General features: G+C 31.2%; 1 protein-coding gene across 1 annotated transcript in view; it reads left to right on the forward strand.

Moving 5' to 3' along the window:
• LOC143245457 (chitinase-3-like protein 1) overlaps positions 1–12,910 on the forward strand; it is a 45,732-nt gene extending 32,822 nt beyond the window's left edge. The window contains exons 7-8 of the mRNA XM_076491820.1: positions 7,013–7,312; positions 12,200–12,910. Of these exons, the coding sequence (XP_076347935.1) occupies positions 7,013–7,312; positions 12,200–12,595 (696 nt within the window). The 3' untranslated portion in view covers positions 12,596–12,910. The remainder of the gene's footprint in view (positions 1–7,012; positions 7,313–12,199) is intronic.
• The last annotated feature ends 4 nt before the right edge of the window (positions 12,911–12,914 follow it).

Here is a 12,914-nt window from a genome sequence, read left to right on the forward strand (position 1 = left end):
ACTGGATCTTTCAGCAGGACAACGCTGCAATCCACAATGCCCACAGGACAAAGGACTTTTTCATGGCGAATAATGTGATTCTTTTGGACCATCCAGCGTGTTCGCCCGAACTGAACCCCACTGAAAATGTTTAGGGATGGATGGCAAAGGAAGTCTATAGAAATGAAAGTCAATTCCAAACAGTGCATGATCTTCGTGAAGCCATCTTCACCACTTGGAATAACATTCCAGCCAGCCTTCTGCAAATGCATATATCGACCATGCCAAAGCGAATGTTTGAAGTTATTCGAAATGATGGCGGTGCAACTCACCACTGAGATCTCTTGTTGGGCATTTCCTACCCTGTTTAGGACTTCTTTTTGGTATGGTCTTAAACTTTTGACGAGCTGGTATTTAGGCTAATTTCATAGTGTTCACATTTTCCCTATTAAATGCTAAATTTTTTATTTTATTTTTATTTTCCCTTTTCTTATTTTCATCATTCGAAGCTCTCCTCAAATAAGTGGTTGAGTCTGACAACGCAAAATGCATATTCTTTTTATGTTCATTAGCCTTAAGATTTTGGCCAGCAGTGTGTGTGTGCATATATAATATACTGTATTACACAAGTAGGAAAACCTGATAACTTACAATCCACCAAGTGATTCATTTGGTGGACCAGAAACTATTCTGTTAGTAAAGAGCATAGCTACAGCAACAATTGTAAACATTTTTAATGAACGTTTTGGAATTGCACTCATTCAATTTTTAACAGATTTATGACAATAAACAACTGAAATATCTTTATTATAAATTCTAATATAAAAGAAAGTCTACGTATTATGAGTGAAAATCTAGGCTTCGATAAAAATTCATACTTGTTCCTCCTTGCTTTGTTCGGAAAGCTTTCTTTTTGTTTGTTTTGGAAATTTAATGTTTTATAATTTCCCAAGAATATTCACACTTTAAAGGTGAATTTCACGTAGCTAAATGGTACAAAACTTATATACAGAAACATAAGCCTTTTCTTCACAAGATAATATTTGATCATTGCCAAACCATATTTAGGTCATTTCACAAAAGCAGTTTTAAGTACGTTGCAATACTTGGGGTAATAACAAACTTAACTTTAAGTAAGAAATGAATGGTGATATGCTAGATATATAACAATAATTTATATAAACAATGTCTTGAGTTATGTTAGTAATTGCCGCAAACCGTTTTGAGTAAGTTCCTGTAATAAAGAATTTATAAAGGCCTAAAATAGGGTGAATTATTTATGGATATCCTGTATATTACACTTGAGTATACGATTCCACAAGTTAGAATTGATTTTGATGTTGAAGTCGACTCATAGGAGTTCCAGAAATAGAAGAAAATCTTAAATTTAAACGCATGGAATCGGAATCGATATTTTAGGATCGACTTTCTATCAATAGTTCAATCCAACTGTTCAATTAATCAATTTTCCTTTTTCCATATTTAAAAAAACAAATAAAGATAAGCCTAATATACATTGTAAGATGAACGATTGGGTACGATTTTTATGCTGCATAAATTGCTACATTGGTAATAAATATTTAATATTCAGATGTCAGATTGCATGCTCTTTGGATGATAACGGAGAAAATCTAATAACGATAATTGAACTATTCCACTATAAACGATTTCTACCTACATTAAACATAACTGTAACTTTTAAACTGTTAAAAAAACGTTGTGTAAAACATCAGATATTTAAGTAAGGAAGCACATTGTACTTATATAATAATAGGTAGGTAAAAACGATTTATTAACGTAAAGACAAGTGTTGTTGATGGTAGAACATACTACATGTTTCGACAGAATATTGGCCTATTTTCTTCATTTCTTCAAGTATATTCAGTACTCAAACTACTGGTAGGTATTTCGATTAAAATTAATTATTTTTAAAATAATTAACCATCGGGTGTGCTCGAAAACTTTCCTTCTTTCCATTCGAGGATTGAGAAGTGATAAGGTCTTGGTTGAGGAAATACAAGCTAAAGTGATTATGAAGTGTAATATACATATATCATCTGGTGACCTGATATTGGTAGAGATCAAGTGTATGAGCGATAAACTGACCTTGCCAAATACGGCTGATGATGAGAGGTCATTATCATGGTTTAGTGAGAGGTCATTTGCCTTAATGATTTCTATTAGGCTGTTGTACATGAAATGTCGGATTTTTATGGAAAATGTGTAAAAAGTAAATATTTTTGTTCTTTAATTTTTATAATCAAAATAAGCTCTTTCAGACTTAATACACTTCTATCAACGAGATGTAAGTTCATAAATGTCGCTTTTTGTTTGGGAATTTCGCACAAAGCTACTCGAGGGCTATCTGTGCTAGCCGTCCCTAATTTAGCAGTGTAAGACCAGAGGGAAGGCAGCTAGTCATCACCACCCACCGCCAACTCTTGGGCTACTCTTTACCAACGAATAGTGGGATTGATCGTCACATTATACACCCCCACGGCTGGGAGGGCGAGCATGTTTAGCGCGACGCGGGCGCGAACCCGCGACCATAAATGTCGCCTTTAAAGATTTTGATGTCATTTGATGCAACAGAGTATTTGAAGGCACTTTCAATAGACCTTTGAATTGCAAACGCTTTCTTCTTCTAAAATGACCAAATGTTTATAAAAGTGATAACCTGTATGGAAAAATCTTTTGAATGTGGTGGATGAGATAAAGTTTCATACTGAAATTCATTTAGTTTTAGGTTCGGCATGGCCAGGTGGTTAAGGCACTCGACTCGTAATATGAGGGTCACAGGTTCGAATCCTCGTCACACCAAACATGCTAGCCCTTTCAGACGTGGAGACGTTATAATGTGACAGTCAATCCCTCTATTCGTTGGTAAAATAGTAGCCCAAGAGTTGCCTTCCCTCTAGTCTTACACTGCTAAATTAGGGACGGATAGCGTAGATAGCCCTCGTGTAGTTTTGCGCGAAATTAAAAACAAACAAACAAAATCGTTTAGTTTTAAGACAGTAACGCGTAAGGCATGAGGTAGAGCATTATCGTAAAGAAACAATGTGAATATCTATTGCTGGATTTTTTCGAGACAACTTTTGATGCATAATTTAAAGTTCATAACAATCATTCTCTGCTGTGATTGTTTCTCTTGGGTTTAAGAATGAATAATAGATCAGATCTGCTGATGATCGCCAAACACTAACCACAAGCTTCTTAAAGCTGGTTTTAACATATGTTTTAGTGCTTCTTCATAGTCAAGCCACTTTCCGGGTCGTAGATTGTGATAAAGAATTCATTTTCCATTACAGGTGACAATTCTATGGAGAAATGGGCTGTTTTTGTTTTTGTTGTTGCAAGTAACGAATGAGGAATAAATTTCAACTTGTCTTATTTGATGTCGGGAAACTGTTGAATTATGAACATTAATTTCATCGGCAAGTTCTCTCACGGTTTGGCAGGTACCTGATTCAAATCAGTCATTCAATTCTTTCTCATTAATGGCTGTCTGAGGGCGGCTCAGAGGCTCTTTTTGAAGCTTGTCATCTGAATACAGTCTAAACCAACGCTGTACTATGCGCTCATTAGCTGAACGATCACCAAATGCATGATTGGCATTACAAGCTGCTATCGCCACATTGTGACCAAGCTTGAACAAGTACGAGAAAATTGCACGAATACCAATTTCATTCATGGTAACAAAAATCAATATAAAGATTATTTAGTTTCAGAAATAAGAAAAATAAACTGAGCTTGAAATGAACCAGACAATATACTATACTGTTCTGATAACTGTACGATAATGCTTCTCTTCAGCCACCAAAAGTAGTTTCTAATTTGCACATGAAAATCTGATATTTCACATGCAATAGCCTGATATAATTTCTAAACATTTTTTTTTCTTTCGAAATTTTGGCTAGCGTAAGAGAAGAATTTCATCCCAAAGTATTTTGTGACCTGTTTTATATTGATATATTATAATGATAACTGGAATTCACCTTTACTTTGGTGTTATTTGTTGATTTTTTAAGGGGCAAATAACAATTCCTCAGGAACAGTTAACATATATTCTAAAATAACAACATATAAGTACAAAATATTAAAACTAACAAAGTTACAAGAGTTCTTGATGACGAGAAACTCACTTGAAATAAAAATGTATCTCAGAACGTTGTTCTCTCCTTATCAATAAAAGTGTTGATACTCATACCAGACGTTCTGAGACACAAAGTTACAAACACGAATTTTAACATTATAAACTAACAGACTTAGCATTAAGCCACTGGGACATCTACTTAAAAAAACATAATGAACTATTTTAATAAAATTACAATTAATAGGTTTTCCTCCACATTGAAATTTATTCATTTTAAATTTTCTGTAACTTAATATAGCCTAGCATCAGGCAAAAGTGAATGTATTAAATTCATATGTTCTTGGTGACGACAATGATAAGGTAGCCAAAATCCTGTTGAGAATAAGTTTCAACCTGAAGTAAAGCCTGTTCATTGGACGTTCCTCAGCCATATTAGACCCTTGAAAGTCACAGAATATATAAAGCCTGATTTTATGTTTTATCAAAGTACTAGTTGTTGATTTTGAATGCCATGCTTATAATTTAACTTAAGGAAGGTTAAACGTGTGCAACGGTCTTATTCTATTTTTAAATAAAGAAAATAAGTGATTGTCTTCTAAAAATGTAAATTTTGTTCATGTTCTTTAAAGGCAGTTTTTGCTGTTTCATATATAACTTATCAGTAACATACCAAATATCTACACATTTCCAACAAGTACTAGAATCTCTATAATTATTAGTGTGGCTACACTGATGTATAAAAAAAAACCACTAGACTGCCAGTTTTATGTACAATTTCCTTCATTATTAGTGAGGTTACATAGTGTATTATTTACACTTGAAGAACTGAATTAAAAAAAACATACCCTGACAGGCTGTCACCATATAAAAACAAAAATTTCCAGAAATATTCTCTTATGGTATAAAATTAATAATGAGAGTTGTGGCCTTTCAAAACATTGCAGGCAGTTATTAACGTTTTTTTCATAAATCTCTGTCAGTAAATAACTTATACCACTTTGAGAGTGCTATAAGAGAGGTCACATATGTTCTAAGAAATCTATTTACATTATATTTTATGAATAAAAAAAATTAATGTACGAAATGCATGAATTTCTGTTAAGCAGTTGTTTATTCTAGCAAAATAAAAAATAGTACATGTAATAACCATCACAATTCTAAATTATTATAACTAAGATGTTGTTATGATCAGTTTTTCTCAGCAGGATATATACTAATCTTTCTTTGAGAAAAAGCTTTAGATGTTAAATTTTTTTGTTTATGACTATTTTAAGTTCATTTTTGTGTGAAGTATTTTTAAAAGTATATTTTTCATTGGTAAGATTTATGTGGCTTCTAAGTATCTTCCATTTGAGTCTTTAATACATTAATTTCACAGAAGTGGCAAACATTTGGTTCGTATATTGTTTATGAAAATACAATTAATACAAGGCATAATAACAGTTTGATACAAGTTTAATACATAGAATAAAAAGTATCCATTTTCACTTTCTCTAAACCTGAGATAAATTTTCATAACCTAGTAAACACTAATGTAATATAAATTGTTTCAGATAAATAAAGATTTTTGTGTTATTACTTATAATTTAGACCATTTTAAACTCTTGATAAAAAACATGCCACATATTATTTTAGAAATTTCAACATTTTAATTGTATTAAAAACCCTTAAGTCATCTAAAAAATATTTTTTATGTGATAATTTTTACTTCCTATTTTATTCCTTATTATTTTGATAGGATGTATAGATTTCATACATAAATGTTCAGTAGAATATTTCCTTTAAATTTTCTACACTTTATCATAAATATCTTTGAAGTTTCTTGAAACATCTTCTATAAGCCTTGTTCTTTTAGTGCAAAACTATACAGTGGGCTATCTAATGCTCTGTCAACTGCAAATAATAGAACCCTGGATATCAGCATTGTAAGAGAAAATTATTAATGACCCACAAGGGATTGTACAAGTTTTATTGTAAACTTCTATTCTTCTAAAAATTCTGAAGAGAATTTTCTTATAAAAAAATTAAATAAAATGTATGTATTGGTTTTCATTAGAACCATTTCAATTTCTATTCTAAATAAAAACACATCAGTGAATTTCTGTTAGGCCTGTATTTATATGCTTGTTTGCTAGACAGAAATTCAAAGATAGTTGTAAACACTTAAAAGATTTATCTGGTTGGATTCAAGCAATGCCAGATTATTTTATCTCTCTGGTTAACAGAAACCATTAGACAATGTTTGAAAAGTCCTCACACATTATATGTCACTTGAATGGAAAATAAAATTTTCTATTTTGTATAATATCAATTAGGATTGCTTTAGCAAAATGCCTAGTGTACAGACATAAGAAATGTAATATATGTAGAATAATTATAAAACATGTCACATTTGAAGGTCCACATTTATTTATATATTCTAATCAAACTATTAGTGTCATATTATTTTACTATCTATTATTGTTTATCAGGTAAGCTTAATTAATCAACAATATCATGTTAAAAAAGCCTACAACTGCTGACTGTTAAAGATTTATGTCTTCCATATCTCCAAAGGTCAAAATTTATCTCTTATTACAACTGTTATTTAGACCACCTAGGATGTTTTTATAAGAAAAAGTAATGTCACTGAATGCATTTACTGTTTTTCATTCTTCCAGTTTGCAAAATTATTTTTAGTTTTCTATAAACTAAAACCCCTATATACAAACTAAATTTAAGTACTATAAATTTTTAAAAAGTTGACAAATGGCAATAAATGATAGATTTGCTTTCAGGCAATTTTTATAGAAAACTAAAAATAATTTTGCAAACTGGAAAAACAGTAAATGCATTCAGTGACATTACTGTTTGTTATAAAAAACATCTTAGGTGGTTTTGTGAAAGAAGAATACCTTAATAGTAATATGTTGCTATTCAGTACAGATGTTATAGAAGGAATTGTCCTATAAAATATGTACTTATAAAGTAAACTCAAAACTAGATCTATTAAAAATTTATAAAGATCCATACAAAATTTCATATGAAAGAATTATTAACCTTTTATTTTATTTACAGCCAAATTTTTTTCCTTCAACAAGATATTTTTACCTCATATATATTTCATATTTTAAGATTTGTTTAAACTTCCAAACTGAGTCATGGCTTATTCGTCAAAACCTATTTGCAAGTACTCCTTATGCCACCAGAGATAACCAATGGATTTCTTATGAAGATATGGATAGTATAACAACAAAGGTAAGATGTTTTTGTTGTTAAATATGCTACCTGAGTTCAGTGAGTTGTAATAAGATAACCAAAATGATTGTTGTTGTTTTGAATTAAGCACAAAGCTACACAATGGGCTATCTATACACTGTCCCCCACAGATATCGAAACCCAGTTTTTAGCATTGTAAGTCTGCAAACATACCGCTGAGTCACTGGGGGACTACCAAAATGATCTCATGACTCATAAATGTAAATAATTAGGAATATTAATCAGTAGGAAGAGATTTCAGCAATTACAAATAACAATATATTCTGGATAAAATGTGCCACAAATATCCTAGAGCTATATTCAAGCTTTTTCATACTCTAAAGAAAAGCTTTGCCATATAGTTACAAATTCATGCTCTATACCAGAACTCTAGACTAGGGTGTGTACTGCATACTCACACATATATTTTCCTCAAAAAAAGTGTCAAAAACCAAATCTGGGCATCCAAAAATCAGCCAGTATGGATTCACTGTCTTTATCTGGTGTAAATGTGTGCAAGATTTCTGAGTACGAATGACTGGTTTCTCATTATCCAAATAAATTCAACACACTGCTTCAATTATAGTGGAACCAGTCAGTCTGATGCAATCTGAATCAGCAAGAACTTATTGATTTTTTATATTGACCTTATAAACTGCTCTTGATATATGGATCACAAAAAGGTTACCTTATTGACAGTTTAGTGCTATCAGGACAATTTAAGAAAAATTATGCTACCAATACAAGTTTGCTGTACAAATATCTCATTCCAAATAATAAAACTGAAGAAAGTACAAAGACTGTGCACAAAATTATAGATTACCTCAGTATTTCTTGCAATGAACTTTGCAATCAAACAGCAAAAAATGCTCTGGAACTACCATTTCTGAAAAGACAATTTAATCTTAGAAGGAAAAAAATTAATAGTTAGAGGTGGTTTGTGAAGGAGTAGATGACAGACTGAAGTGCAGCATTTGCACAGAGAGAAAAGTGAGAAGCATGTGAAAAAATGAGGGATCACCTAATATTCAGAACAGTACTGACAGATATGGGCTGTCCTCAGAACACCAACTGGCTGAGAAAGGTTTACTAAAGGAATCTGGGAGCAAGAGTAAAATGTGACAGTGATGTTGAGAAGAAGGATAACTGAACCTCTGCATCAGATAATGACAATAAATTGTTTCACACAATTTTTTTATGAATCAAAAAGAGCTGCCATTTGATTTACTTTAAGTAAACTGATAAAAACAGTTTACTTGATTAACAGAATTTAAATGAAACAGATATCTAAAATAAGAATTTAAGCTATGTAATGATGTACAGTCATGTTTCAACAGTTATTGAGAAGTCACTTCTAGAGGAAATCCTTCAGCCTGAGACATATTCAATAATAATAGATGAAAGCACATATTTATCAACAGAGAGATGTTTATCAGTATGTATAAGATATATGAAGAATTGTTAAGCACTGAGAAATCTCTCAACAAATGTAGCCACCTGATAAAGTGCTTCACTAAACTTGAGCTTAACCCAGATAAGATTGTTTCTCTAGCAACAGATGGATCATCATCAGTAACTGGTAAAAAGACAGGCATCAGTGTGCATATGGAATCAAAGTACTTCCTCTTTGCAGTAAAGAGCCATTGCATTGCCAACCACCTAAAATTTACTGTGATAGGTTCAGTTAAAAAGGTGGACACTCTCAAGGCATTTAGAGATGATTTGAGCTCTTTGTATTATTTCATGAATGGGTCAAGTAACCATATTTCAAAAATCAAGAGTATCCAAAAGACTGTTAGGTAAACCTGAACTTACAGTAAAAGAGCCCCATAGCATAAGATATTTAGTCTTAAAAATACTAAATACTAATGAAGCTGTGTATGAGTTATAAATCATTCACAGTTAGCCTTCAAACTTTGCAAAAGAGAAAAATGCTAGTGTAATTTATGCTAGATATTCATCATGTTCTTGTAATGCCAAGCGAACAGTTAGGAAAACAAAATTTGGTACTTAGTGTAATACAGTCATTGATGCAAGCAACAACAGCAAAGTTATATTTTCTAGAATCAGGAAATGAGAATGTTGTAAAGAGCATGAGGGACCACATAGAACTTGGTTCTAGAAGGAAAAAAAAAACTAGTGCTTTTATGAATGGAGAAAAGCATAAGTATTCTGTAAACATTGAGAATGAATTGTTATATTATGTATAAAAAAATATAAAACACAGACTTAAAAAAGAAAAAAGAGCGAAAATTTTAAAGACTTGAGCCTTTTGTGGTGGTAAATTTGGCAGGCACTGATAAAAGTGAAGAAGCTCTTACACTGTTGTATGTAAGTGACCAAACAGTAAATGTTGTTTGTGGCAGTTTCCATGGGGAGGATGGACAAAGAACAAAGCAAACTCTTATTAGACAAAAAAAAAAGCTCAAACAAGAGTGGCCATGCTAAAAGATATGATTTCAGGCTCATACAAACATGTACCTCCTCAGCATCTAAGCTAAAGTGTTATACAACTGCAAATAGAACTGATGCTTAAGTCTGCAAAGCTCTCTATATAGTTGTTACAAGTGTTAAGTATGAAAGTTTCAGTGTTATAAATAGAATAAAAAACCAATACATATATTCAGTGACAGCAGAAACTCTTAGACAGTCTCTTACATATTCATGAGTAACATTCAGTTATCAAACTATGATCCAGTTATAACAGTCAGGCTATGGGGTACAAAAAAAGAGAGATAGCCTAATCAATCATACATGCCTAGGGCTAAGAAGCCAAAGGAGTGTTTCAACTCCTACAGGAGTTGTTGAACAAGTAAAGTATGTTAGTTTAACATGCAAGTATATTATGGATGTTAATGCAGTTGAACATGTAAGTATATGAAAGATTTTAAGTTAAATAGGTAAAGTTCCTGGTAATCATGTACAGGAAATGTTTAAACCTTTTAGTTTAGTCACAGTTCAGTATTTTATTAATATATTATTCAGCAGAGACAGAGCTATAAAAGACTTAGATACAAGAAGTACAAAGATACGAATCAGTTATAAAATTAGTTATTCATATTCATTCAGCTATGGTATAAAGACTTAAAATAGTTGTATCAGATTTTGAACAGGCTAGTCAAACTACACAGATCAGTTTTGTGATATAGGATTGTAGTGGAGTAAGTACTATAGGCAGAAGGACACCTCTATGTGGCTAAAGCAATGGCTAGGTAATGATTTGTAATATTTAGTTTGTTTCTTATCTGTAAGATACAAATATTTACAGAATGTAAAGCCTAAGCCTTAGGCTTGATAATATGCAAGAAGAATTTGTATCTCAAGGAGAAAAAAGGTGGATACTTTTAAATACTCATTGAAATTTTTACTTTGATACACAGTTATAACTTCATACACCAATGAACAGCTTTAATAAACAGTTACTAATTCATATTTCATACTGTCTGGTGAACAGCCTTGTTAAAGTCGTTACAAATTCATACTTCTCTATACATCTTATTGAACAGTCTTGTTTGATAGTGTAACACAGTCACACTCCTTTATAGTCTTTAATGGTTGTTATCAAGTGTGAAGTTACACAGTGGACTGTCTGTTGTGCTCTTCAATAATACTAAATCTGGTTTTAACATTACTAACTTTCAGATTTGTGCATTTTTAATCATTAATTTTTTAACTCTTTGCAACCATACACATTTTCTGTAATATGAACATTTGCTCATTTAAGTCTATTATTTTAGACAAATGCAGGCTATTAGTAGCTTTTATTTCGTGGTATTCTCAAATACACCACTTCTTTATAAGTATAGTAATTGCTGTAACTTTTAGGTAAGGCAGAAATTTATACATTGACATGTATAAATGTGATAATTATTGAAATTTCATTACCAAGAAAATGCTTACCTTTCAAAATAAAGCAGAAAGCAAAAACTGTACGATTTGCAAACAAAGTAAATGACACAACTTCTCATTATAAAAACTGGTAATCCTATACACAGTGTGTGAAAGGAGGGAAAAGTGGAAGCATGAGAACTTGTGAAATATTTGAGCTGAGTAATATATTTTTTGTTATTGTAAAAGTACCTAAAATGTAAAAATTAGAAACTTAGTATGTTAGATAAAATTAGTTTAAGTAACTTTATGAAATATAAATACTAACAATTCTTCATGAGGTATACTTGCAAGCAGTTCGTGCATTATTTAATACAATATCGTAACATGAACTTCACACTTGCAAAGTTAACAAGTTGTATGGTGGAATTCTTAGTAAAATTTGACTCAAAGGGCAATAAAATAATAAAATTTAGTGAGATGTACACTGTTACAAGTTATAATATGGAAAAACTGATGGTTACTTTGTGGTTATGGAGTTGGTTGGTGTGATCAAGTCCATAGGAAGTTTAAGAAAATATATATAGTTTCTCTTCCCTTGCCTACATAAATATTTTCTGTTATCTCTTAAACCTTTTCCTTGTGAGAAGCTTAGTCTTCTGAAGGTACCAGGATGGATTTTGGGCTCTCCAAAGTATGATATCCCATCTCATTCCACCCCATTTCAATAAGTACCTAAATAATTCTTATTATTAAACTTTTAATATACTGATTCTATAAGTTTTTAACAATTATAACCACAAGGTTTTCTTTTTCTTCTGTCAAATGTTTGTTTTTCAAGAAGTTTACTTACTATAAATTAAACAATTATATAAAGCAGATTAACATGAATTATAAAGAGTTTAAATCTGATGTCAGAATTAATAAAAATTGCATTATCTGGTTTACTGTTGTTTTATATATGGCTTACAGGCATACTAATTTGATATTAAAGTTAGAAGGCACAAAACAGCTACTGATATTTTATTTCTAAACAAATAGAAACCTTATTTTTGTTAGGTAAACTTTCTTTTGGAAAACAATCTTGGAGGTGTAATGGTCTGGTCTATTGATACTGATGATTTTACGGGAACATGCTATGGACAAAACTTTCCTTTACTTAAGGTCATCAACAGTGTCATCAACAGTAAAGCTGAGTATGTCACAGTACTTCCTGAAGAAAAATGGTCTAGCTCTCCTTCAAATGAAAACATTTCAAGACATGAAGTAACATGCACAAAAGAGGGTTTCTTTGTATCACCTAAAGACTGTTCCAAATTTTACCGTTGTACTCTGCTCCAAACAGGAAAATTTTTAATGTCTTCTTTTGACTGTCCCCCCCAAACTATATTTGATAGTCAGTATAATGTTTGCACATGGAAGAAAAATGTAAATAATACTAATTGCAGTCAATGACATCTTGCATTTGAAATCAAAATTACATTGTTTCCAATCCCTTAAATATATGTATGTTAATCTACTGGAAAGAAGCTTATTAATATCTCTTTTCATCTTTATTTCAATAAAAACTTAAAATTAAGTTTATATTTATACATAATCCTTGAATAGAAAATTTGTTTGTATAATGATTACTTTAAACATGAAAATATTCTATTTAAACTTATAGAATAAATTCATTATAAAGTTATAGTAATAGAAAGGTTCTACACATGACAACTGAGTACCATTTACAAATACTACATACTGACAACAAAATATCACTGTACACTTATCT

This window comes from Tachypleus tridentatus, chromosome 2, assembly GCF_004210375.1.
Source record: "Tachypleus tridentatus isolate NWPU-2018 chromosome 2, ASM421037v1, whole genome shotgun sequence".
Classification (NCBI taxonomy): Eukaryota; Metazoa; Arthropoda; class Merostomata; order Xiphosura; family Limulidae; genus Tachypleus; species Tachypleus tridentatus.